The 26,608-nt window shown below is 51.4% G+C and overlaps 2 protein-coding genes across 6 annotated transcripts; both read right to left on the reverse strand.

Annotated features, from left to right (window-relative positions):
• Positions 1-375: 375 nt before the first annotated feature.
• On the reverse strand, positions 376-11,246 carry C1R (complement C1r). 2 transcript variants are annotated; one of them, XM_003944871.3, is made up of 11 exons: positions 11,074-11,246; positions 10,148-10,376; positions 8,755-8,947; positions 7,987-8,133; positions 7,692-7,888; positions 7,237-7,384; positions 7,008-7,129; positions 4,471-4,549; positions 3,953-4,108; positions 1,979-2,053; positions 376-1,262 (listed from the first exon to the last, which is right to left on the reverse strand). In XM_003944871.3, coding segments are annotated over exons 1-11 (2,127 nt in total). In that variant the 5' UTR covers positions 11,076-11,246; the 3' UTR covers positions 376-483. The 2 variants fall into 2 exon arrangements, with proteins under 2 accessions (XP_003944920.1, XP_003944921.3); XM_003944872.4 differs by lacking the exon at positions 11,074-11,246 and adding an exon at positions 10,469-10,592.
• A 2,691-nt stretch (positions 11,247-13,937) lies between these two features.
• On the reverse strand, positions 13,938-25,650 carry C1RL (complement C1r subcomponent like). 4 transcript variants are annotated; one of them, XM_074403451.1, is made up of 8 exons: positions 25,602-25,650; positions 25,216-25,495; positions 25,037-25,109; positions 23,890-24,118; positions 20,846-21,035; positions 18,008-18,133; positions 17,803-17,877; positions 13,938-16,020 (listed from the first exon to the last, which is right to left on the reverse strand). In XM_074403451.1, coding segments are annotated over exons 3-8 (1,395 nt in total). In that variant the 5' UTR covers positions 25,039-25,109; positions 25,216-25,495; positions 25,602-25,650; the 3' UTR covers positions 13,938-15,247. The 4 variants fall into 4 exon arrangements, with proteins under 4 accessions (XP_074259552.1, XP_039317712.1, XP_039317711.1 ...); XM_039461778.2 differs by having other exon boundaries at positions 25,216-25,641; XM_039461777.2 differs by lacking the exons at positions 25,037-25,109; positions 25,216-25,495; positions 25,602-25,650 and having other exon boundaries at positions 23,890-25,001.
• Between the last annotated feature and the right edge of the window lie 958 nt (positions 25,651-26,608).

Raw genomic sequence — 26,608 nt, forward strand, 5'->3', positions numbered from 1 at the left:
GGATTACAGGCACGCGCCACCATGCCCAGCTAATTTTTTGTATTTTTAGTAGAGACGGGGTTTCACTATGTTGACCGGGATGGTCTCGATCTCTTGACCTCGTGATCCACCCGTCTCGGCCTCCCAAAGTGCTGGGATTACAGGCTTGAGCCACCGCGCCCGGCCTAAATACAACTTTTGACTCATTTTGCACACTGGTGTTTCTCATAAAATTGTATTTGGAAAAATACAATGGCATAAAAGTGGAAAGGAAAGTGACAACTAGAGATTGATAACTGTATCCTCTGCAATCCTTGCAAGAAAGAAGGGTGCCCTTTGGGTTGTTTCAGGTAAAGTACCTCAATGGGACTATAGGAAAGAGAATTTCACACGGGGTCTTTCTGCATCAGTAATTTTAATAGAGACTGTTAGTAGTTATCAACAACTGGTCAGATTTTTTTCCCCCCCACCGCTCTCTGGATTCAGACCTAGCGAATTCTGGGCTCAGTCCTCCTCCTTCTCCTCCTCCATCTCTTTCTTGATCCAGTCCACGTAGTTGATCACTTTGGTGTAGAAGCCATAGCCCCTGCTGCAGCCGATGCCCCAGGACACGATGCCTGTGGCCACCCAGCGATCAGTGTTCTGGTCCCTTACTGCAAAAACGCCCCCGCTATCCCCCTGGCAGGCATCCTGCTTTAGAGATGGGTCCCCAGCACAGAACATGTTTTGAGAGAACACATCCATCCTATTCTTTCTCCGGAGCCAGGTCTCACAGGTCTGTCGATTAGCTACGGGCAGACGGACATACTTGAGGTCGTGAGCAATCTTCTCCTCCATGACCCCAAAGCCACTGACATAGCCCATTAAGCCCAGGTCATAGTAGGTCTCGTTGTCCGGGAGGCAGATGGGGAGGAGGTTGGGACCCAGGGTGACACTATTTTCCAGCTCCAGCAGGGCAATGTCCCCCTCAAAATTGTTGGATTCATCCTGACGGTAGTCGGGGTGGACGCTGACCCTGCGGATGGGGTGATTTGCCAGCTTCATGATCTCTTCCACGTTTGTGTGGCCCAGGAACACATCCAAGGAGGCGTTGCTTTGCTCATTGTGCTGCTTGGGGTAGAGGGTGTGGGCAGCCGTGAGGATCCAGCGGTCGCCCAGCAGGGCCCCACCCCCGCGCCCGTGGATATTGGTGAACGCCTGCCAGGGGAAGTTGCCCATCTTGGCTTTTGCCCCTCCGATGATGCGCTGCGTCTGTTCCACGGGGTTCACGGGCTTCCCACACACTGAGGGTGAGACAGGGAAGACAAGGCCAGTCAGCTCCAGGTCCCACTCTCTCCCCTCTGCGGCCAGCCGGCTCCCCACTGGCTCTCTCTTCCTGGCTCCTGGCTCTTTTTCTCCTCCCATCCTCACACCTCCTTCACTGGCCTATTGAGAGACTCTTCTCCTCGTTCTTGTTTATTTATTATTGATTACTTATTTTTTGAGAGTCCTTGCTCTGTTGCCCAGGCTGGAGCGAAGTGGCAGCAATATCAGCTCACTGCAACTTCCGCTTCCGGGTTCAAGCAATTCTTGTGCCTCAGCCACCCAAGTAGCTGGGACTCAGGCATGCGCCACCACACTTGGCTAAGTTTTGTATTTAGTAGAGACGGGGGTTTCACCCTGTTGGCCAGGCTGGTCTCGAACGCCTGACTTCAGGTGATCTGCCTGCTCGGCCTCCCAAGGTGCTGGGATTACAGGTGTGAGCCACCAGGACCAGCTCCTTGTTCTTGCTTATTTCTTCCTGGAGTGTCTCCTGTTGTTTTTATGCTCCGATTTCCCATCTGCTTAGTGAAAATGCCAGCATTTCGGGACGGAATCTAGCACTCTGTCCCTCTCTCCCTTTCTCCTGGCGTGTTCCCCTCTCCTCTCCTTCGCTGTCTCCTTTCTCTGGGTCATGCTGCTTCTGAGGCCCTGCAGGCTGCAAAAGACCTTAAGGATGGCCCCAGAGGTTTCCACTCACCTGGCAAACACCGAGGAATCTTCTCTCCCTTCTGTTCATTCTTCCAAACGCCCTGTGCTGTGCAGGTATACACCCCTGAGGGCAGAGGAGGCAAGAATCAAGTTGGGAGGTGATGGGTAAGAAAACTAGGTTGCAGAAGCCAGCGAGTACTGAATGTGCTCAGTGGGGAGAGGGGCGGGGAGGGGCCAACATGACAAGGGTCGAAGGTCAAAGACTCAACTCTAGAAGGAAAGAATTTCAAGTGTTCAGAGGCTCTAGATATATATTTTGTTTTAATGTCAAGTAAAAAAAAATCAGAATGCTTAACTATTAATGTTTGCTGTGATCCCTGTTTGTGAAGTAGACATAAAACCAGAAGGAATATATCAACATCTTATCAGTGATTGCATCTTGGTGGTGGAATCATAGACAATAATTGTAGCTACAGCTTCTGATCGCAGAAAATGTGCTATGCTTGTTGCTAAGCACTTTATCTGCATGATCTCATTTAAGCACTACCGTGACACTTGCAGGTGTGTGTTATTATTCTCATTTTGTGGATGAAGAAACCTGAGCTTAAGTAATTTGCACAGGGTCACGTAACTTCTAAGTGCCAGAACCAAGGTGCAAGCGGTTGTTCGACTCCAAAGCCCAGCTCTTAACGAATACCACTTATAATCTAGATTTTTTCCCCCTTTTTTGTTGTGTTTCAAACCTATAATACATGTGATTTCTTATATTTAAAAAAAAAAAGTCTGAAAAATACTCACTAATGAGTAAGAGTCATTTAGTAAAACTAAGCACAAAAAATCATAACCAGATTGAGATGGGAGAATGGAGGGGGAAATTTCATTGACTTAGTCATAGTGGTCACGATGGTGGTGAAGACTGAGGTGTCGGTGTTGGTGGTGATGGTGGTGTTGATGTTGGTAATGGTGGTGGTGATTGTGGTGCTGGTGGTGACAGTGGTGTTGTTAATGGTGGTATTGTTCATGGTGGTAGTGGTGGTGGTATTAGTGGTGATGATGGTGCTGGTAATGGTGTTGGTGGTGATGGTGTTGGTGTTGGTAATGGTGGGGGTGATTGTGGTGCTGGTGTTGGTGGTGACAGTGGTGTTGTTAATGGTGGTATTGTTCATGGTGGTAGTGGTGATGGTGCTGGTAATAGTGTTGGTGGTGATGGTGGTGTTGGTGTTGGTAATGGTGGTGGTGATTGCGGTGCTGGTGTTGGTGGTGGCAGTGGTGTTGTTAATGGTGGTATTGTTAATGGTGGTAGTGGTGATGGTGGTATTGGTGGTATGATGGTGTTGGTAATGGCGGTAGTGATGATGGTGTTGGTAGTGGTGATTGTGGTATGATGGTGTTGGTGATGGCGGTAGTGATGATGGTGTTGGTAGTGATGGTGGTGTTGGTGTTGGCATTGGTGGTGGTGGTAACAGTGGTATTGGTAATGGTGTTAGTAATGGTGGTGGTGATAATGGTAGTGGTGATGGTGGTGTTGGTAATGGTGATAGTGATACAGTGATGGTGGTGTGAGTGTTGGTGGTGACGATGGTGTTGGTGATGCTAGTGTTGGTGGTGGTGCTGGTGGTGGTGTTGGTGCTGATGGTGGTGATAATGGTAGTGGTGATGGTGGTATTGGTAATGGTGTTGACTGTAGTGATGACGGTGATGGTGGTGATTGTGCTGGTGTTGATGCTGTTGGTAGAGATGCTGGTGTTGTTACAGGTAGTGGGGGTGTGGTGGAGGCAATGGTGGTAGTGGGGATGATGTGGTGACAGCAAGCTGTATATGAGATTTGAACCTTTTCTTTGCATCAGCTCAGATGCCTCCTTCTTCAAACATACTAGGTTCCTCTATGCAGTATAATTTAGGCCCCTGAAGCCAGTGCCCTGACAGATACCTTCATATGTATTCCCTAGGGTCTACTGGGAGAAGTCTCAGAGGATGTCCCAAGGGGTGGAAGGAGGAAATTTCCATTTGCGTTGGTCCCTACCTTGCTCGGACTCGCTGCTGCCGGCTCTGGTCTGCATCTTGTAATACGGCTCCTTGCAGTAGTACTGGATACGGGCCTTGTAGGTGTTCACCCCCATTGTGGTGGTGTAACGGAAGGCACCATTAGGCAGGTTTCGGGGCTGCCCACAGTCCTTGACTTGGAGAGAACACAAGGCCTGGTGAGAGCTGAGAAGGACTGTGCTGGAACTTCAGTGAGGGGGATGTGAGTTGTCTACTTGCAGAGCAGCCTGAGAACCTTAGAAAATACAGTCAGTGGGGAGGGCACTTGCAATGGACAGGAGTTGGATGGAGTGGAATTCAGTTCTGGGTAGAGCCCATCCATCCTGCTGAGAAGAGGGCTCACTGATTCCCGAGATGGGCCACAGGCATCAAAGGACAAGTCAGGGGGAGGGTCTCTTAAAAAGAGGCTTAGTCTGGACCCCTCTTTCTTTCTTGACCCAGGTCCTCAAGGCTGGAGGTAGGGGGTCCCCAGGGTCACATCCCTGAACTGTAACTTACTCTTGCATCTGGGCATGGGACGATGCCATGTGCCATCATCCTGGCAGACAGCTGTGAAGGAGTGCAGCACCTGGTTCCCCTGTTGGGCAGAGAATAGAGATGCCATCAGTGCCAAGAGGCAATGCAGCTCGCCTTCCTGTCCTCCCCACATGGGAGCGGAAGGCAATACAAAGACACGTCTCAGGCTCTCAGACCCTCGGCTCCCCCATGGATGTGGCTCCTTCTCCCTTCTCCCTGAGTGACCGACAGGAGCACTGAGCCACACCGTAGCAAGTCAGAGCAGGGCTAATTGACAGACAGGATCGTCCTCTTTCTAGATTGCAGCCTATTCCCACTGAGGTCCAATTGAATCCCACAATTTGTAATTTAAAAAAATCACAAGCCACTGTTGGAGTGTTTTCTGTATGGAAACAAAAGCCTGTGGTCCAGGGCAGAACCGTGTTTCTCTCACTGGTGTCCCCGGCCTCCAGGCCTGCACCCCTTGATCTCTCCTGGGTTGCAGTTTTCCTAAGGACAAAGGTCTTCCCTAAAATACTAGTGCCACCTCGCCCCTTTGAAAGGTGCTGGAGACGCTGATGTATGTGAAGCGCTGTTGCTGCTGAGCAGGGACAAGACTGGGAAACGGCACTCTCTGAAATGAAAAGTTACTGGACAGTATCAGTGAGGTTTATTAAGACCAAAAATCAGCCAGGTGTGGTGGCTCACGCCTGTAATCCCAGCACTTTGCGGGGGCCGAGGCAGGCAGATTACTTGAGGCCAGGAGTTCGAGACCAGTCTGGGCAACATGGAGAAGCCCCATCTCTACTAAAAATGCAAAAATTAGCCAGCCATGGTGGCACACGCCTATAATCCCAGCTACTCGGGTGGCTGAGGGACCTGAGTAGCTTGCCCCGGGAGAATCGTTTGAATCTGGGAGGCGGAGTTTACAGTGAGCTCAGATCGTGCCACTGCCTGGGTGACAGAGCAAGACTCTTGTCTCAAAAACAAAGCAAAAAGACAAAAAATCATTCCATAGGGTTAGCCCTGGAAAAGGTTGCAAGAGAATGTGTCTGCTGGGCGCGGTGGCTCAAGCCTGTAATCTCAGCAGTTTGGGAGGCCAAGGCGGGTGGATCACGAGGTCAAGAGATCGAGACCATCCTGGTCAACATGGTAAAACCCCATCTCTACTAAAAATACAAAAAAAACCTCGCTGGGCATGGCGGCGCGTGCCTATAATCCCAGCTACTCAGGAGGCTGAGGCAGGAGAATTGCCTGAACCCAGGAGGCGGAGGTTGCGGTGAGCCGAGATCGCGCCATTGCACTCCAGCCTGGGTAACGAGAGCGAAACTCTGTCTCAAAAAAAAAAAAAAAAAAAAAAAAAAAAAATAGAATGTGTCTGAGAACGAGAATGTCTGAGTAAAGTGTAGATAATGAGAGAAATGATGTGCCTTGCTTTAAATTCTATGATGTGAACGACAAAGGCAAAAATGAGGGCAGTGGGTGGCGCGGGCAAGGGAGGGTTGTAATATGAGCAAAGAGGTTGTTAGTCTCCAGTCTTCTGGACCTAGGACACCCACCCAATCCTCCTGGTGGAGCTGGAAGCACCTTGGAGTAAAGAGCAATGCATCAGGTGAACTCGATTTGATGCAACATTCAAATGTGAGCTCCACAAAGGCTGTGTGACTATGTGGGTTTCTTTTTACTGAGCCTCTCACATCTAGGACAGTGCCTGACAGTAGACACTTTAAATGTGCATTAAATGAATTAACTATGAATTAAGGACGTATCAAAGGTCTCTTGTCTGATTCAGATTAAGTCTTCCCAGTGGACCTACTGAACAAGGTTGGGATGTCCAGTCATGGGTCTCCGTCCAGAGAAACAGAGACTTTTTAGTTCACCAGCTTTTGTGAGATGAATCAATGGATAAAAGCACATTCCTTCCTGAATCTGCAAAGCTGAGGACAGGATGGTGGGCCCAGGGTGAGAGCACCAACATGTGTGAAAGAGCCCTGGAGCAGGAGGCAGGAGATTTGGGTCCTAGTCCCTGTCGTCCAAAATCACTGTGAAGCTGATGAGTCATTACACCTCTGCCCTTACTTTTCACCTCCTTCAGCTCTCTTGAGTTATTGGACTAGGGCAATAGTTATGAAACTTGGCTGCACATTAGAATCACCTGGGTACCTTCAAATAGTCCTGATGCCCACCCAGGCTGCACTCCAGACCAATGGAATCAGAGTCTCCGCTGGGGGCCCCTGGCCTCAGTATTTATTAATTTGTTTATTTTTATTTTTTAGGGACAAAGTCTTGCTATATTGCTCAGGTTGGAGTGCAGGGGCTATTCACAGTGGCCTTGAATGACTGGGCTCCAGCAATCTTCCAGGATTTTTAAACTCTGTTTTAAGTGGGCAGCCAGTTTGAGAGCTGGTGGACCAGGGGACTCATTTAGCTGAAACATCTATGACTCCAGCTGGGATGAGGCTAAGTCCTCTGTGGACACATCATCTGAATTCCTCCTGGGATACTGGGCCAGCTGTCTCCCCTTGGCCCTGGGCTCTCACCTCTATGAGCTGGTAGCCTTGCTTGCAGGTAGCAATGAAGTAGTCACGGAACTGGTACTGAATTTGCAGGTTCTGGATGATGGTGAACTCGTCTAGGGTCTTGGGTTGGGGGCACTTGATGACTATTGGGGAGACCAGAGGACATATTTATTTCAGAGCCACTTGTCCTTCCTTCTTCCCACCGCTTCCCCATTGCTGGCCATCGAGGGAGGCCCCCAGGCAGCCTTACTTTCAGTGGTATAGTGCAGCTTCCAGCCCCGGCTGTCCCCCGACTCATCTGTGAAGAACAGCAGGTCCACAGCATTGCTGCTGGTGTCAAGGTCGGGGGGCCTTTGCTTCCCACAGAACTCGCCAATATTCTTTCCGTTGGCATAGATCTAGTAGGGGAGAGGGGAGGATATTTTTTTCAGCTTGGACATTTTTACACAGGGCCAACTGGGTGGTAGCCTGGTGGCCAGGGTGGTCGTGGTGGTGATGAAATCCTGCCTTATGTGTGTTTTCAGGGGAAGGTGAAAAGGGATCCCCACGACCCACTTCTAGCTGTGTGGGAACTTGCCCAGACCATGGGTGATGTTGGCCGTTCCTGCCCCAGCTGGCCAGGGGATCCAGGAGGAAGTTAGGACAAGGGGAGCCAAGGGCGGACGGAAGGGGAGGAAGGGGTCCTTCGGGGTAGGATGGCTGTACCTGGAGCTGGTCATAGGGGCAGTGGACTTGCTGGTGGTCATCAATTTCGAAAGGCTCCAGGAACTTGAGGTGCAGGGTGAGGCCCCGCTCTACCCGGATGCTGTAGTTGCAGCGCAGGTCAGGGGGGTAGGGCTGGGGGTACCCCAGGCTGGAGAGGTAGCCCGACGCCTCCGTGTACAGCTCGCTGCTGCACTCAGCTGTGAGAGCAGAGCCGCAGGACATCAGGGGGGCGCTCCGGCTGGCCAAAAAAGCCCTGGCCCAACCCCTGCCTCCCTGCTACACCGCTGTGGCTCACCCTGGCAGGAATGCCTGTCCTTCTGAAGCTCGTAGCCTGGATGGCAGGAACAGAAGTAGCCACCAATGTAGTTGTGACACAGGTGCTGGCATCGGTGCTGGGGATCCTCCTCCCCTGCTTCGCTCTGGGAAGCACATTCATCGAGGTCTGGAAGGCATTCAGGAGGGCGGGTGAAGCTACTGCTGGGAGACTTGGGTGGTGGCTCTGAACTCAGGGAGGTCAGTCACCAGAGGCCTAGAGACCACCCGGACCTCCAGGCCTCTCCAATGCTCTCTGGGGACTGCTCCATGGTGACAGAGCCCAGGTTGACGGGCCTCTTTAGGAAAAGCTCTCTTGAGCGGAGGAACAAGGAAAGCCAGGCTTTCCAATTTTTTTTTTTTTTTTTTTTTTTTTTGAGACAGTCTCGCTCTATCGCCAGGCTGGAGGGCAGTGGCGGATCCCAGCTCACTGCAACTTCTGTTTTCTGGTTTCGAGGAATTCCCCTGCCTCAGCCTCCCGAGTAGCTGGGACTGCAGGCGCCCACCACCATGCCCGGCTAATTTTTTGTACTTTTAGTAGAGACGGGGTTTCACTATGTTGGCCAGGATGGTCTCGATCTCTTGACCCTGTGATCCACCCGCCTCAGCCTCCCAAAGTGCTGGGATTACAGGCTTTGAGCCACTGCGCCCGGCCAGATTTTCTGCTTTTTTGGATTCAAGATTCTCTTTCTTGGCCCCCATTCAGTTTGGCTGAAGTCAGAGAAAAGGAATCCCTAGGAGGGCTACTCACCCACAGCTTGGTAGTAAGCCATGAAGCCCTTGTAGAACATGATGGTCCCATTCTCCTCATTGGAGAAGTCCGTGTGGAAGGTCAGCAGCATCTTGTTCCCTTGCGACATAAATTCCTTCTTTCCCGGGGGGTTGCCCGGTGGAGAACCCAGTTGCCCGCAGAACCTCCCCAGGTTTTTCTTATCAGCAGAGATCTGGTGGAGGGAGGACAGGGGTAGAAGGAGACCTGTTGGGGAGTGGCACTCCATGTGGTGGCTCAGTGACGGTCCTCCCTGTCTCGAATTTTTAGGGCCTGCAGAGTAAATCATGCACCACAACAGCTCCGACTCGGTCGCTACCTGCTGGGCTCGGCTGCTGCCGCCTTCCCCATGTGACTTTCAACTGTTGCCTGAGTCTCCCACTAACTCACTCTTGGCGTGCTGTCCTGCACTGGGTACCTCGCCCCTTCCCTGTTTTCTGCTCCTCTGGCAGGTTTCAGCTCCTTCTCCATCCCCACCACCTCCTGTGGCCTGTTCCCCTGGGGTCCTGGTTGTCTCTACCCAGCCTTTACTTACCCTCCCCTCATTCCCAGAGCCTGGACTGGAGACAGCTCTGCTTTTTTTTTCTGCTTTCCATTTCTCCCTCGGTCTAATCAAACCATTCGTACTTCAAGTGCTTTCTGACGCCCTTGGCTGAACACGGGCCCCGAAGCCCACCAGTCTCAGCATCAGCCGTGTCGCCTAGTCCCTCATCTTTCCTCCTCACAGCCTCCTCAACCTCTCCCTGCCCTGCCACCAAACGCCCTCCCCCAACACTGCACACGTGCCAAGTCCTCTGGGTGGGGAAGATGCGCCATTTTCCCGTTATTTGTGCATAACTTCCAGGGGTCTCCTGGGAATGGTTTGGACCTTTGCAGGCTCTGCTTGAGCCCTGAATCTCATTTTTACTGGATATAGAAAGACGGGCCCTGGAAGGTACCCTTGGTTGTCACAGAGGTGAGGGTTCTGAGCCCGATGTCCTTGCTGAAGGCTACTCCTGTGTTGCCAGAGCACACATTTCTCCTCCTCACGTCCCTGTTCCTGCTGAGGCGGGCAGCCACGGCGATCTTCTCCTTGGAGACAAGGGAGCTGAGACAGAGTGGTTTCCCAAAGACTCTCAGCTGGATGGCAGAAGGGGAAGGTTTTCCTGACTCCTGCATGGGTCCTGTGCCCCTCTTCTCTGTGCTTCGCCCTTCAGTGCTCACCTCTACACTAGTGGGTGTCGCATCCATGGCATCCCCTGGCTCTCAGAGATGCGGTCAGCCACCAGCTCTTGCAGGGCTGGGCTGTGTCGGGGGTGTGCATGCCATGCAGAGTGATCCCAGATCCCAGAGGGCCCCGCTTTGTCTCGCCTCTGCCCACCCACCCTGCCCCTACCTTGACATAGTCATAGAAGCAGCCTTCAGAAGGCTCCAGGTCAAACTGCCAGAAGACGAGCTTCACCCTGTATCCCGTGGGGACTGTGATCACAGTGGTCGTTTCAAAGTTGTTAGGGTAAGGCTTGGGGAACAGAGGGGAAGTCACCTCCCCAAAGAACTTCTGAGGGATGTGAATGGAGCCTCCTGCCCTGCAGAACAGGGCCGGCACCAGGAGGTACCAGAGCCACCTGCCAAAACAAAAGAGAGCGTCTGGAGCTGGAGGGGTTCAGCACTCTTGCCATGTGGGCAGCGGCCGTGGCAGAGGATGAGATGGTCATACCGCTGGGCATTCTCCTCTCTGCCCATTCTGGACCTCACAGGCATGTTCTCTGCAGGGGCGGGTGGTGGGGGGAGGGCAGCCTCTGCAGCTGCTGTATCAGTGTCCCTCCCCAGGGCAGTGTCCAGTCCAGAGGCCACCCCACTCCCCTCATACTCCCTCCCCAGCCTCCTCCCCTGCCTGGCCACATCCCTCCCCTCCCCTTCCAGGAATAGGACTGGCTTGAGGCCAGTTAATGAGGGGTGAGGGTTTCCAGTCATGGCTCTCTGAAAGGGGTCCCAAAGGCTCAGCAAGAGTGTCCGGGAGAAGCCATCGGTGGAGTGTGGGGTACATGCACAGGGGGTTCCCTACTGGCTAGGCGGTCCCCTCCTCTAGCTGCTCCCTGCCATGAGCCCGGAGGGAAGAAAGGGCGATGGCATGAGCCTCTATGCACAAGGTCGTTAGGAGGAGGGATGGGCGTGTTTTGTGTGTGTCCACGCGTGTGCACAGTGGGACTGACGAGGCGTGTGGGGAGGGAAGGGTGTTCCTGTCTCCCTGAATTGCCTCCCATGCCCTGGCTTCTCCCCTGGCTTCTCCTTCCCACCTGGGTGCCCATCACCCTTACTCACATGTCTCAAGGCCGATGTGGAGTCCTGGGCTCTTCCGACAGCCTCTTCATGCACTGTGTGCAGAGGGAGGCCGTGGTTGTGCGCAGCAGGGATGGGAGGGTTTTCTGTGGAGTGGAGGGGGGGACCATTCCCGGAGGAATGCTGGAGGGAATGAACTATTTGCATAAACAAAAGATCTGAGTTTCCACTTTAATTTAGTTTTGGTTTTGAAATCCCTGTTGGTGGTGCCACCTGCTGGTCCATATGGGGAAGGGCTAAGGAGACGGGAGTCTTTTTTATTTTATTTTATTTTATTTTATTAATTAATTTATTTTTTAAGATGGGGTTTCACCATGATGGCCAGGCTGGTCTTGAACTCCTGACCTCAGGTGATCCACCCACCTTGGCCTCCCAAAGTGCTAGGATTACAGGCGTGAGCCACCGCGCCCGGCTGAATTTTTAGGGCCGGCTAGCTCAGAGTTGGAGGCCCAGACGCCTCAGCCTCTAAATCTGATTAGCTTCTCCTTTCCTTCAAGACTTTCCTCGCGGAGGGCTGCTGCTGTGTTTACAAGGTTTCTACCGAAGCAGTGGGAGACCCCAGGTTGTGGGGGATTCTCTTTTCTGGACTGTTCTTTTCCTCTGTCCTGGTTCTTCCTGCCCTCATTCAGCCCACAGCCCTGGTCCAAGAATGGCTCGGGTTTCCCTGACCAGGAGGAAGCCCCAGGAACACTGGGGCAGAGGAGGGTACGTGGGAGCGGGCAGAGGAGAGTGGAGCTTGGTTGCCTTGGGGCCCTGGCCTGCTTTAGCCGTGAATGACATTTGGACATAGAATAGGGATGGCCATGTCAGGGCAACCCTAAAGCAGCCCTGGGTTTGAGACCCTCTGGGGCAGCTGTGGAGGGAGTAAAATGACCCCTTCTCCTCAGCATCTGCTCAACACAACTGCCAGGGCTGCGGCTGTGGAGCAAGAGGGACTTGGTTTTTCTGAGATGAAGCCAGGCCCCTGGGAGGGAGGAGGGGCCCTCTTCGCTTCTGTCCATCAGGCCATAGTGTCCTGCTTTAAAATTGTGCTCTTGGCCGGGTGTGGTGGCTCATGCCTGTGATCCTGGCACTTTGTGAGGCCAGGGTGGGAAGATCTCTTGAGTTCGAGACCCGCCTGGGTAACATAGCGAGACCTCATCTTTAAACATTAAAATAAATAAAAAACAATGTTACTGTTTTTGGCAGCTTTTCTTCATCAGGTCTCCACGGCACCAGCTATCCGAAGGCACTTCATCACACGGGGGGCTCGGGCCGCAACGCAGGTCCCTGCGTTCTCAAGCCTTTGTAAGCGGTTCTGCTTGTTTCCCTCATGAGATCAATCCCTCCAACCTCCACCCTTCTGCCCCCACCTCCATTTATCCATTTATGGGCTACCTGTTTAACGTGCAAGGCACTTTCCCGGGCAATAGATTGCAAGAATTCACAGAGCTGATGCAGTTCCCCATCAGGCAGCGACCAAGTCGTCAGTAGTTAGACAGCAGGCATGCAGAAGGTGCAAGATCAACCAAAGCTTGGAGGGTTTCTCCGGCAGGCCTGTGTGTCAGAGCTGAGCACTGACCCAGATGGAGGGCTGATCTGGGACCAGACCAGGGTGTGATCCATAGCCTTGTTAGGTCAGAAAAGACAAAAGATAGCGGAGAAGGAAAAGGACCAGATGAGGGGACGAGAAGGAAGAGGCATCTCGTCTAGCAAACTGCACATTAATATCCTAGCAGTGTGTGTGTGTGTGTGTGCATGCGTGTGCACACACTACATGTTCACAATGGGGGCAGAGGGAACAGGGAAGGAGGTAGTCTCAGCTGAAGCTCTTTCGACCATCCTAAGGATTCTCAGTTCTGACTTGGCATTGTGCAGCAATGCTTGGAGCACGGCAAACCTGGACGTCATTAGCTCAGTCCCAGCCCTGTCCCCACTCTGCCCAACCACTGAAAATAACCTTTACTCACGAATTTTTGTTATGTCCTTGGCTTATACAAAGAAGGAAAATAACGCCACATGGATGTCGCTGCATTTGTTTTAAAACAAGTATTGAGGACATTGTCTGTTACGGTGTTTGCTCCTTTTAGGATTTGATTCTTGGGAAAAAGAAGTTTCTCTCTTAAAGTAGCAGTAGGTTTTCCTCTGTGGATATGTCTCTATCTCCAGCTCATCTGTCTCTATCAGCTCTATCTGTAACCTGCCTCTACCTCTGTATCTCCAGCTCCAAGTCTATATCTCTATCTCTAGACCTAGAGACGGTGGCGAAGATGTAGAGATACACATCTAGACATACACGTATAAATATAGGTATATATATATATATATATATATATATATATATATATTGCCTTGGCAAGGAGAAACTCATCATTTTTTCAATCATAAAAATAAGTAAAATAGAATAAGAATGTTTCATGCTCATTAAACAAAATTTAGCAAATAGAGAATAGTGGAAAACCAAACGGCCAAAATCTTATCAACTAAAACTACCTCTGTTGAGTATTTTGACAGTATTATTATATTTTTGGAGATGGGGTTTCACTATGTTGCTTAGGCTGGCCTTGAGCTCCTGGGCTCAAATGATCCTCCTGCATCGGCCTCCTGAGTGGTTGGGACTATAGGTGTGCATCACTGTACCCACCTTTTGGGAATATTTTTAATAATCTTTTGTACTGTGTTTAGGTGTAAAACACACAAGTAACCACATGTAGCTACAACCTTGAATCCTGCTATTTTTTTTAAGAGATAAATTTAACCTGTGACCATACAGCAACTTGACTCTTGATGCTAACAAATTATCTCTCTTCTCTCTTTTATGGTATTTATTTTCTATGTCCATTGAACAGTTGTATTTTATTTGTGTCTTTCACTTTAAATCACCTCCAATATTTTTTTTTTTTTTTTTTTTTTTTTTTTTAGATGGAGTCTTGCTCTGTCACCAGGCTGGAGTGCAGTGGTACCATCTTAGCTCACTGCAACCTCCGCCTCCTGAGTTCAAGCCATTCTCCTGCCTCAGCCTCCTGAGTAGCTGAAACTACAGGTGCACACTACCATGCCCAGCTAATTTTTGTATTTTTAATAGATACAGGGTTTCACCATGTTGGCCAGGATGGTGTTGATCTCATGACCTTGTGATCCGCCCGCTTTGGCCTCCCAAAGTGCTGGGATTACAGGCGTGAGCCACCGCGCCCGGCCCATCACCTCCGATGTGTACTAAAAATGAAAGAGTTGGTCCTCTCAGGTGGAACAGTTCTCTTGATGATGGGGGCACAGATGGGGTGTCCGCAGGAACTTCAGTCCAGTGCTGGGCTCATGTGGCTTCTGCAGGAGATGGGGCTAGCAGGAAAGGGTGAGCCAGAGGATGCCATTTTTACAGAAGCAGGAATTCCCAGGGAGGGACAATGGTAAGGATGTGGGGACTGGGAGGCAGAGCGGGTGGCACAGCAGATCTGAGGAGAGCTAAGTATCGCGGCACACTGGGAAGAGCAGCCTCTGCAGTCACACACCAGCTGTGGGACCCAGGAAAGTCCCTTTATCCCCAGAGGCTCAGTTTCCTCTTTTGTCAAGCATGGCTGATAACCCATCCTTTGCCAATATGGTATGAGGATTATGTGAAATAGCAGGTGAAGCATCTGGCATACAGAGGACATAAAATTTAAAAAGGAACTATTTCTGTAATTGCATCTTGGAGCTGTGGAAGGTGGTGAAGCCAACAGCTTGACTATGTGAAGGTCAGCTAAAGGGTCTCAGGAATGTTTCAGAAATAAAATGCAATGAAAACCCCTTTCTCCATACTCAGCGGGTGAGACGGTGACTCTTCCAGAGGTGAGTATAAAAGCTGTGTCAACAGATGAAGAAGAGGAAGGGGATGCCAAGGACATTCAAGGTGAAAGTTGCTGAGACGCACAGGGCTTCCGTGGGCATAGTGCGAGCGGACAGGGAGGTAGCGGGTGAGGAGCAGCGGTCTGTGGGACCGTGCTTCCTGTCCGGATGGTGCAGGCTTGCAGGGTGGGGGTTTCTCTTGCACTGGGGCTTGCTGCATCAGTGATGTGAATAGGATTTCCCTGCCTCCCACCACTTCCGGCCCCTGCCGCAGGGTTCAGTCCTCACTCCTGGCCCTCTCTTGACTGAGGCCTCCGCTGTGCTGGCCCGTCCCTGCTCAAGTGCACCACGGTCAGTTCTTGCCATTCATCACCCCCTTGATCCAGTCCACATAGCTGAGCACTTTGGTGTAGAAGTCGTACCCCTTGCCACACCCTATGCCCCAGGACACAATGCCCGTGGCTACCCAGTGATGGGCACGATCGTCCCATACCACATAGACGCTACCACTGTCCCCCTGACAGACACTGTGCCTCTGCGTCTCGTCCCCAACACAGAACATACTGTCAGAAAACACCTCGGGCCTCTGTCTCTTTTGGAGCCAGGCCTTGCAGGTCTCCCTGGGAGCTACAGGCAGCCTTGAGTATTTCAGCTCAGTAGTTAGCCAGCCCATCTCCATGCCAAACCCACTGACGTAGCCCGACACGCCGCTGTGGTAGAGGGTCTCCTTGTCAGGCAGGCAGACCGGGAGGACGTTGGGGCCCAGCGGGACGCTGTGCTGCAGCTCCAGGAGGGCGATGTCCCCGTTGAAGTTGTGGGACTCGTTGTGATGGTAGTCGGGGTGCACAATGACACGGTGCACAGGGTGGTTCCCCAGTTTCAGCATCTCATCTATGGATGTGTGGCCCAGGAACACATTCACACTCCGGTTCTTCCTGGGAGAAGCACTGTCCTTGGGGTAGATGGTGTGGGCAGCAGTGAGGATCCATCTGTCGCCCAGTAGGGCGCCGCCCCCACGGCCATGGATACTGGTGAACGCTTGCCAGGGAAAGTTGCCCAGCTTAGCTCTGGAAGAACCGAGGGTTGTCTGATTCTGGTCAATGGGGGTGACTGGCCGTCCACAGACTGGGAGAGAGGAGGGGCAGGGGTGACAGTCAGTAGCTGCATCTAGGCACACTGATTAAAGACCCACTTCTCTGAAGCTGTGGTAGAGGATGTGTGAAGAGGCTCCAGGTGTGGCTCTGCATGGGATCAGGACTCTTTTTTTTTTTTTTTGAGACTGATTCTCACTCTTGTTGCCCAGACTAAAGTGCAGTGGTGTGATCTCAGCTCACCACAACTTCTGCCTCCCGGGCTTAAGCGATTCTCCTGCCTCAGCCTCCTGAGTAGCTGGGATTACAGGCACGCGCTACCATGCCCAGCTAATTTTTTTTTGTATTCTTAGTAGAGATGGGGTTTCACTATGTTGGCCAGACTGGTCTCGAACTCCTGCACTCAGGTGATCCACCCACCTCAGCCTCCCAAGGTGCTGGGATTACAGGTGTGAGCCACCGCACCTGGGTGAGATCAGGACTCTTATACTGGGGCCGACTCACAGTGTAGACCATGTGGGCAGACAAGGGCAAGGAATCAATGCCAACTGTATGGGGCACCCATCCTGCATGGGACTTGGGACAGTGGACTGAGGGTAGAGAGCACCGATGAGCACACGTTTGGTGGTGGTTCTGCAGGGCTCTCCTTCCTGCCTCCTCAGAGGCATTAAAGGGGTTCCTTCGGACCATCCTGGGCCCCCATACTACAGGGAGAGTCTGTTTCAGTGCTTCCTGCCTAGTTTTGCATCACTTCCTCATTTGTAACATCTCCCACTACCATCTGCCCTTCAACCCATCCCCAAAGCACTACAAGCCTTCAGGCGAACCCTAGAGATTTCCATGGATCAGGTTGGGTTAGGAAGGCAATGGTTTCATTCAAAAGCGTGGATCTCAAAAATGGTGGATTTGAAGCCTCAGGTATTGCTGGTGAGATGTGAAATGGTAAAATGGTGCTGCCACTGTTGAAGACAGTTTGGTGGTTCCTCAAAAAGTTAAACAGAATTATTACACAATCCAGCAGGTCTACTCCTAGGTATATACTCAATAGATTTGGAAATGTATGTTGATACAAAAACTTGTGCACAAATGCACATAGGAGCATCATTTGTAATCGCCACGAAGTAGAAACAGCCTAAATGTCCATCAGTTGATGAATGGACATTCAAAATGGTACATCCATAGGAAGGAATATTATATAGCCGTAAAAATGATACTTCAGCTTGCTGGGCTCTTTCTCCTTTCCTAGTCCACCTCATTAACTTCCTTCATGCTTTCCTCAGATATATCTTGACCCCTGAAGAATGAGGAACGAGCTCCCTGCCTCTTCTTTTCTGGGCCTTCTCGATTACCCCATTCTTCCTCACCTTCTGCTTCTTTTTTTTTTTTTTCATTTTTTCTTTTCTTTTCTTTTTTTTTTTTTTTTTTGAGACGGAGTTTCGCTCTTGTTACCCAGGCTGGAGTGCAATGGCGCAATCTCGGCTCACCGCAACCTCCGCCTCCTGGGTTCAGGCAATTCTCCTGCCTCAGCCTCCTGAGTAGCTGGGATTACAGGCACGTGCCACCATGCCCAGCTAATTTTTTGTATCTTTAGTAGAGACGGGGTTTCACCATGTTGACCAGGATGGTCTCGATCTCTTGACCTCGTGATCCACCCGCCTCGGCCTCCCAAAGTGCTGGGATTACAGGCTTGAGCCACCGCGCCCGGCCACCTTCTGCTTCTTATCTTCCTTTCTATTCTAAGGCTTCCCTTTAACCTGTGTGTCCTGTAGGTCCCAGTTGCAGCTGAGACTTGGGGTGCTGGCAGGTGGCTACTCACCAGGCATACACTGAAGAACCTCCTCCCCATCCTGTGTGTCCTTCCGGGTCCCTGGGGTGGTGTTGCTGAGTGCCCCTGAGGCGCGAAATGAGGAGAGCAAAGAAATAGGCTCAGAGTTGAAGCTGTTGGTTAACAAAGTAGGTGCTCAGTGGGTGTCTGGGCGGCAGTGAGTGATGGAAGCTCCCCCTTGGCAGGTGCGGCTCACCTGCTGCCGTGGTCTGGTAATAGGGCTCCTGGCAGTGGTTCTGGACCTTGGCGGGGTTGTCTCCAGGTGTGTTGATGGCTTCAGAACTCCTGCTGGCCTGGCTGATGGGCTGACTGCAGTTCGAAGCTATAGGAAAACAGCACCCAGCACAGACTTGCAAAATGGCAACCCAGGGGCTGAATCTGGCCCATGGCTATATTTGGTTTGACTTGCATAGTGTTTTTGTTTGTTTGTTTGTTTGTTTTTGGAGACGGAGTTTCGCTCGTTACCCAGGCTGGCGTGCAATGGTGCGATCTCGGCTCACCATAACCTCCGCCTCCTGGGTTCAGGCAATTCTCCTGCCTCAGCCTCCTGAGTAGCTGGGATTACAGTCACGCGCCACCATGCCCAGCTAATTTTTTGTAATTTTAGTAGAGACGGGGTTTCACCATGTTGACCAGGATGGTCTCGATCTCTTGACCTTGTGATCCACCCGCCTTGGCCTCCCAAAGTGCTGGGATTACAGGCGTGAGCCACCGCGCCTGGCTTTTTAAAATTTTTTTTATTTTTTTAACATTTGAGCTAATTTTCACTGATCAGATTGTCAATACTCAGAGAGTTTGAAGGTAACTGTGACAAGCAGGGTATGGGAAACAGGCGCTTCCAAACATGGTTAGTAGGTGTGTAAATTAGCAAAACATTTTTGGAGAAAATTTTAGCAATATCAAAATTTTAAATGCAATTTTTTTTTGAGATGTTTTGCTCTTGTTGCCCAGGCTGGAGTGCAGTGGCACGATCTCAGCTCACTACAACCTCCGCCTCCCAGGTTCAAGCGATTCTCCTGCCTCTGCCTCTCAAGTAGTTGGGATTACAGGCATGCACCACCATACCCGGCTAATTTTGTATTTTTAGTAGAGACAGGGTTTCGCCATGTTGGACAGGCTGGTTTCGAACTCCTGACCTCAAGTGATCCACCCACCTTGGCTTTCCAAAGTGCTGGGATTACAGGCATGAGCCACTATGCCCAGCTGAAAATGCAAATATTTTTTAACTTACTACTCCATTTCTAAAAATTTAGCCTAAAGATATTCTCACACATGCTCAAAGATGTAAATGCAAGGGTATGCACAGTAGACCGTGTGTGGCAGCAAAGTATTTATCAGGAGGGCTGATCAAATACATTATGAAACATCAATCAAAGGGATGTTATATGATCATTAAAAATAATGAGTTTGCCGGGCGCGGTAGCTCACGCCTGTAATCCCAGCACTTTGGGAGGCCGAGGCAGGCAGATCACCTGAGGTCAAGAGTTTGAGACCAGCCTGGCCAACATGGTGAAACCACGTCTTTACTAACAATGCAAAAGTTAGCCCGGTGTAGTGGCATGCCTATAATCTCAGCTTCTCAGGAGGCTGAGGCAAGAGAATCGCTTGAACCCAGGAGGCGGAGGTTGCCGTGAGCAGAGACTGAGCCACTGAATGCCAGCCTGGGTGACAGAGGGAGACTCAGTCTCTAATAATAATAATAATAATAATAATAATAATAATAATAATGTTAATGCTGACCATATGGAATGGATGATCTTTAAGATATATTATTCAGTGAAAAAATGCCAAGTTTAGAACACTTGTAATACAGACACACACAATTTATCCTCTTCCTAGGAAGAATACCTAGGAAATGGAGAACACAGTTGTTTCTGGGGAGGGCAGCCAGGAGTTCAGAGCCAGAGACCAGAGGATGACTTAGTTTTTAGCATACTAAAAAATGACATTTTATCATGTGCCCCTCCCTCCTTCCCTCCCTCCCTCCCTTCCTTCCTTCCCTACCTTCCTTCTTTTACTTTCTCTTCTTCCTTTCTTGCCTTCCTTCCTTCCTTCTCTTCCCCCCCCTTCCTTCCCTCCCTCTCTCCCTCCCTTCCTCTCTCTTTCCTCTCTTTGCTTTCTTCTTGTCTCACTTTGCCACCCAGGCTAGAGTGCGGTGGCATGATTATGGCTGACTGCAGCCTCAAACTCCCTGGCTCAAGCAATCCTTCCCCTCAGCTCCCCTAGCAGCTGGGACTACAGGCGTGCACTACCACACCTGGCAAATTTTGTGGAAACAGGGTCTCGCTATGTTGCCCATGCTGGTCTCCAACTACTGGCCTCAAGTGATCTTCTAGCCTTGGCCTCCCAGAGTGCTGGGATTACAGGCATGAGCCACTGCATCCCGTCAGTATTCATCTTTCAAAAACAAAACTGAGTCATCATTTGAAAATTTATAATCACTTAAAAATCTGGATTTTTGGCATCTCTTTAAAAATGACATGATCTGCCAACACTGGGCCTGTATATCTGTGTGGAAGTAACTGCTGGGGCTGAGCAATGGCTGTCTCCCTCTCTTTTTTTTTTTTTTAGAGACAGGGTCTTGCTATGTTGCCCAGTGGCTATTCACAGGTGCCATCCCACTACTGATCAGCACAGGAGTTTTGACCTGCTCCGTTTCTGACCGACCTGGGCCAGTTCACCCCTCCTTAGGCAAGCTGGTGGTTCCCGCTTCCGGGAGGTCACCATATTGATGCCGAACTTAGCGCGGACACCCGATCGGCATAGCACACTACAGCCCAGAACTCCTGGACTCAAGAGATCCTCCAGCCTCAGCCTCCCCAGTAGCTGGGACTACAGGCACGGGCCACCATGCCCGACATGGCTGTCTCTTAATAGGGTTGCTCACCAGCAGGGGCAGGGCTGGGGTCCAGCCCAGGTGTCCCTGAGTCCCCAACCTCAGCTGTCACTCAAGCTTCTACTTAAGTCTTGAAGATACCAGGGTCATGGCTGGGGACAGAGGCTCCGTCCCTGCACCCCCAGGAGAGACACTCACCCACAGCTTGGTAGAGGGCCAGGAAGCCCTTGTGGAGGTGGGCAGTCTTGTTCTCCATGGAAGGCTGTGTGCGGAAGGTCAGCCGCAAACTCCTCCCTGAGGATACAAACTCCCTCTGACCAGGGGGCCTGCCCAGAGGTGAGCCCTGCTGACCACAGAACTGGCTTGGATCCGACCCGCTGGCTGAGATCTGAAAGTGGGAGGGGGGCGAGGCTGCAGGCAGGTGTGGTGTGAATCTGCGCTGCTGGTGTCACGGGGACACAAGCCCCTCTGGGCTTAGAAGGCACCTCACAGAGGCTTCCTCCACTAGCTTCTGGTTCCATTGTTGACTCCTGAGTTTCTTCCAGACATAATCACATACTACAATGTTTCTTTAGCCTACCATAATTACTTCAAAAACCCACTATATTTTCCTTCTTTTAAGAAGTTCCTTGGGAACCCCAGGGTTCCCATAAGAGTCACTGGATTATAACTTGTAAGAAGGCAAGCACTACTTCTGACTTTCTCACCACTGAGTTCCTGATGCTCAGAATATTACCTATAGTACCACAGCTTTGACTCAATGAACACAGGCAGAAGCCCCTCCCATCCAGCTTCTCCATCCCCAAGCCCCGCCCCATCACCTTCCACTTGCTTCTCTGAATAACTTTCCGTGGCCAACATCTGTGAAGCAGTAAGATCCGCTGCAGAGACTGAGTCTCTGGGGTTCCTGCCTTTTCCTGCTTTCCTTCTTTTGGGATGCCCCTCCTCTTATCCCAGGGACTTTGTAAACGAAGCCCTCAAATGTATGAAAACCTGAGGACACAGGTGACCATAGTCCAGGTACACTGGATGATGATGATGATGATGATGATGGTAAGTTCTTAGGCAGGTTGTCTCTTTCAATGCCCTTTTGACTGTCTCACCTCTGCTCAAATCCCTTCCTGTGGGTTCCTCAAGTCAAAGAAGGGGAGGCCTGGAGGGAGTTCCTGGGCCATACTTCCTGCTTTATCTCTGTTCCAGGCACGTAGCTCACTGCTTGGCTCATTTTATATCTGGCTTTCACACTGATCCACATATCCTGGGTTTTTGCTAGCTCTCCATTCCCTCATTCTCCACAAATTCCAAATTCTTTCAAGACTTCATCCAGACCATGTCATTATGATCACAGAAACTGGGTAAAAGTTGCAATGAAGACAATTTCTCAATCACCCCAAATGCCTTGCTGAGCAAAAGAAAAACAATCACCACCCTTCCCACCAAAGAAAAACCCACTCCATGTAATTATTGACTCCTGGGAAACCCAAAAGTTGGAGAAGAAAGAAAATACAATTATCATATGCCATGTGCTCAGATGTGAACATTTTACAGTGATAATAGTGTAAATAATTAATAAAGATTTAACTAAAAATGATATAATATAGGTAAACTGGCAGAATGGGGAAAGGAAGAGTGGGTGGTGAAGACAGAAGACAGATAAAGCTAGTCCTTATCTTCTATACTGTAGTTACATGTTAATAGAAAACGTGTAAAAATGAAAGATAAATAAGCATGTTACTTCCACATATGAAGTTAAAGAGCAGATGAAGCAGCTACATGAAATGGAAAAAGACGGCCCCTGAGGAGCAGCACTCAGGGGTGTGGAGAAGCAGCTTGGAGACTGTGGTTATTCATAAGCCTTTTTAAAAACCTTTTTTTTTTTTTTTTTTTGAGTCAGTGTCTCACTCTGTCACCGAGGCTGGAGTGCAGTAATTAGAGCTCATTGCAGCCTCTACCTCCCAGGCTCAAGTGATCCTCTCACTTCAGTGTCCCTGATAGCAGGGACCACAGGTGTGTGCCACCACACTCGGCTAATTTTGAAATTTTTTTTGTAGAGATGGGGTCTTGCTATGTTGCCCATGCTGGTCTCAAATGATCCTTTCGCCTCAGCCTCCCAAAGTGCTGGGAATACAGACATGATCTACTGTGCCCAGCCTGAGAAAACTTTAATTAAAAAAAAAGAAAGTGTTACAACTATTATGCACCCATAATAATTAAAAATTTAAAAATAAAGTTCAGAAAATTATGTGCATGTCATTTTGTTATAAATAAAATTTAAATCAAAAGCTAATGTGGTCTTTATAGTTTTTTTTATTACTTATTTACTTATTTTTGAGATGGGGTCTTGCTATGTTCCTTAGGCTGGCCTTGAACTCCTGGGCTCCAGCCCTCTGTCTCCTGAGTAGCTGGGACTACAGGGCCTGCATCACTACATCAAGTACTGTTTTTAAAATGTCCTTATTCTGACTAAGGCTTTGGCCTTAGAAGGTTTGTGACAGCTCTTCTAAGGTGAGTGCAAATGGTGCCTTAATCTTTTGTTATTATTTGTGCCCAGCTTCCTCACGTGACAGAGCAGGCACTCAACAAATACATGTTTTGTGTTTTTTTTTTTGTTTGTTTGTTTGTTTGTTTTTTTTTGAGACGTTGTTTCACTCTTTTTGCCCAGGCTGGAGTGCGATGGCCTGATCTCCGCTCTCCACAACCTCGGCCTCCTGCATTCAAGTAATTCTCCTGCCTCAGTCTCTAGAGTAGCTGGGATTACAGGTGTGCCCCACCACACTCGGCTACTTTTGTATTTTTAGTAGAGACGGGGTTTCTCCATATTAGTCAGGCTGGTCTCGAACTCCTGACCTCATAATCTGCCCGCCTTGACCTCCCAAAGTGCTGGGATTACAGGTGTGAGCCACCGCGCCCCACCGTGATGACACCTTTTTAACAACCCATGTGAGAGTCCCTGCCCTGGCTCCATAGATTTGCAAAATTTGTGTGTCCTTTCATGAGTCTTCCAAATGCAGGGCCTACCTGCTGCCCTCTTTGCTCTGTGGGGCCCAGATGGTCCTGGAGGCGCTGGTGGGAGGCTGTGTCCCGGGGCCCACCATTGCTCCCCGGGTAAGCCGAGTCCCACTGCCCCTAAATGGAAAATTCATCCCTCCTCCCGATGGGTGATTCAGGGCACCGCCACTTCCCACAACTCCAGGAGTGTCCCTGGCCACAGTCCGGGCAGGACCCCCTCATCCCCAGCTCACTGTGACAGAGTCCCCTGCACAGTCCTGGGACGGCTCCAGGTCGAAGTCCTGGAAGACGAGCCTCACAGCAAAGCCCTCTGGAGCCTGGATGTCCGCGGTGTTCTCTTGGCCCTTGTGATACGGCTCTGGGTACCCAGGAGAAGTCAGCTGCTGGGGTAGCTGCTGGGCCAAGAGGTCGGAGCCCCGGGTGGGGCAAGCCTGGAGGACTCCCCAGAGGAGCAGCCACCACCTGGGAGTGGGGAGGGCAAGGTGGGGCCGCGCAGCTAAGGTCGGGAAGCCTGTGGGAGTGGGAGCAGCCGCTACCGCAGGGACTGAGGGGCCCGGGAAGGAAGGGCCAGGCCTCCCTGGTTCCCCTTTCTCACCGCAGTCCCCAGCGCTGTGGGTTTTCCTTCCTCCGAAGACATCACCTTTGCTCATATACCAGGAGAGCCTCATCCAAAGGAGGGGGCTGCCTTCTGCTTCAGCAGACCCACCCCACCCGCGATCCGAGGGCGCAACGGCGGGGCGAGGGAGGGTCCCCCGCAAATATGCGCCCAACACCCCCACCCCAGGGAAGGTGCCAGAGTCCACAGGCAAATTCCAGTTTCCCCATGGAATATCTGCTGTGCTGCTGCTGGTGGTGGTGGTGTGTGTCTGTGTGGTATGTGTGTGTGTGTGGTGTATGGGTGTGTGTGTCTGGGGTGTATGTGTGTGTATGTGTGGTGTGTGTATGTGTGGTGTATGTGTGTGTATGGTGTATGTGTGTACGTGTGGTGTATGGGTGTGTGTGTGTGGGGTGTATGTATGTGTGTATGTGTGTGTGTATGTGTGTGTATGTGGTGTATGTATGTGTGTATGTGTGTGTATGTGTGGGATGTGTGTGTATGTGTGGTGTGTGTATGTGTGGTGTATGTGTGTGTATGGTGTATGTGTGTACGTGTGGTGTATGGGTGTGTGTGTGGGGGGTGTATGTATGTGTGTATGTGTGTGTGTATGTGTGTGTATGTGGTGTATGTATGTGTGTATGTGTGTGTATGTGTGGGATGTGTGTGTATGTGTGGTGTGTGTATGTGTGGTACGGTGGGGGGAGGAGAGTCCGCGCCCACACCCCTCCTCCCTCCCTTTCCCCCTCCCCCCTCCCCTCACCCCCCGCCGTTCCCACGCTCACATCGCGCCCAGACCCTGCGGAGCGAGGGCGTCTCCGGCCGCGGTCCGCGCGCTCTGGTCCGGGCGTTCGGGGCCTGCGAGGGAACCGGCCCAGGTCAGGAACCGAAGGTGACGGCCCCGTGGTGGGGGGGGGGGGTTCCCGGAAACGCGCCGAGCAGCTCCGCGGTTCCCCTTCCTCACCCTCCGGGCTCGGCGCCACCTGCCGTCGGACTCGGGAACAGCGGCCCCCGCCGCCTGGGGGAAGCACGTCCGAAGACCTCGCCGGCCCTCCGAGGTTAGGTGGGAGGGCGCCGACGCAACTCTTTTTTTTTCGATTTTATTTTAAAGAGACGGGGTCTTGCTATGTTGCCCAGGCTGGAGTGCAGTGGCTGTTCACAGGCGCGATCCCACTACTGCTCCGCACCGGTGTTTTGACCTGCTCCGTTTCCGACCTGGGCCGGGTCACACCTCCTTAGGCAACCTGGGGGTCCCGGGAGGTCACCCTATTGATGCCTGGCTCAGTGCGGACACCCGATCGGCACAGCGCCCTGCAGCCCAGAACCCCTGCGCCCGAGCGATGCTCCCACCTCAGCCTCGGGAGTCGCTGGGACTGAAGGCACGCGCCACCGCGCCCGGCTCCTCTTCTGTGCTGTTTAACATCAATGTCTGCCGTGTGTGTAGGACGGCTCCCTGTGAGTCATGGCTGCTGCCTTCAGCCAGTCATGCCTCTCCCTCTTCCACCTTCCCATGCACCGACGTTACCTGAGGAGCCTCTCTCCTGCGGAGTTGAAGCTTTGGATTCTCGAGCTTGCACTTTCTCTTCCTCTCCTTCCTCACCAAGCATGGGTGGGGACCTGTGCTTACCTGATCTTCTGAATCTACCCCCAACCTCCGGACGCTGCTTGTCCAGCAAGGTCAGGGCTGGGGTCGAGCCCAGGTGTCCCTCAGTCCCCAGTCACCACTCAAGTCATCACTCAAACTTCTTTAGGCAAATGCTAGAGGCCATGTTTGCTCTCACTGCTCCCCCAGGAAGGACACTCACCCACAGCTGAGTGGAGGCCAGGAAGCCCTTGTGGAGGTGGGTGGTCCTGTCCTCAGAGGAGGCAGGTGTGTGGAAGGTCTTACGCTGTGCGCACACACACGCACACACACACACACACCCCTTTCAGAGAAGAATGTATTGCTTCCTCCATGCTGCATTTTGCATGTAGTAATCTGGCTCCTGACAATTGCAGCAAGTTACAGACCTAAACAGGGTACGTTCTGGATCTTTGGTTTTTCTAGACTACAGAGATTCAGTAGAGCCACAGTTCATGGCTAACGAGGAGATGATAAGAGAGTGATGGCCAGGATGGATGCAATGCCTCAGGTACAGCCTTGAGATCAAGCTTTCCCTGTCTGCCAAAGCCCAGCCCCAACTACACCTGGGGATGGTCTCCCATATCCATCTTTTGACGCATGGGCCCCTCTGACGAGAACTTCTCTCCTCCCCTGAGACCACTGAAGCCTGCCCTCTCCTAGAACTCTTGGGGTCACCTGGAGCACCTTGGGAGCCAGAGATGCAGCCAAAGAGTGAACAATGGCACCATCCCAG

This window comes from Saimiri boliviensis, chromosome 7 (assembly GCF_048565385.1).
Source record: "Saimiri boliviensis isolate mSaiBol1 chromosome 7, mSaiBol1.pri, whole genome shotgun sequence".
NCBI lineage: Eukaryota > Metazoa > Chordata > Mammalia > Primates > Cebidae > Saimiri > Saimiri boliviensis.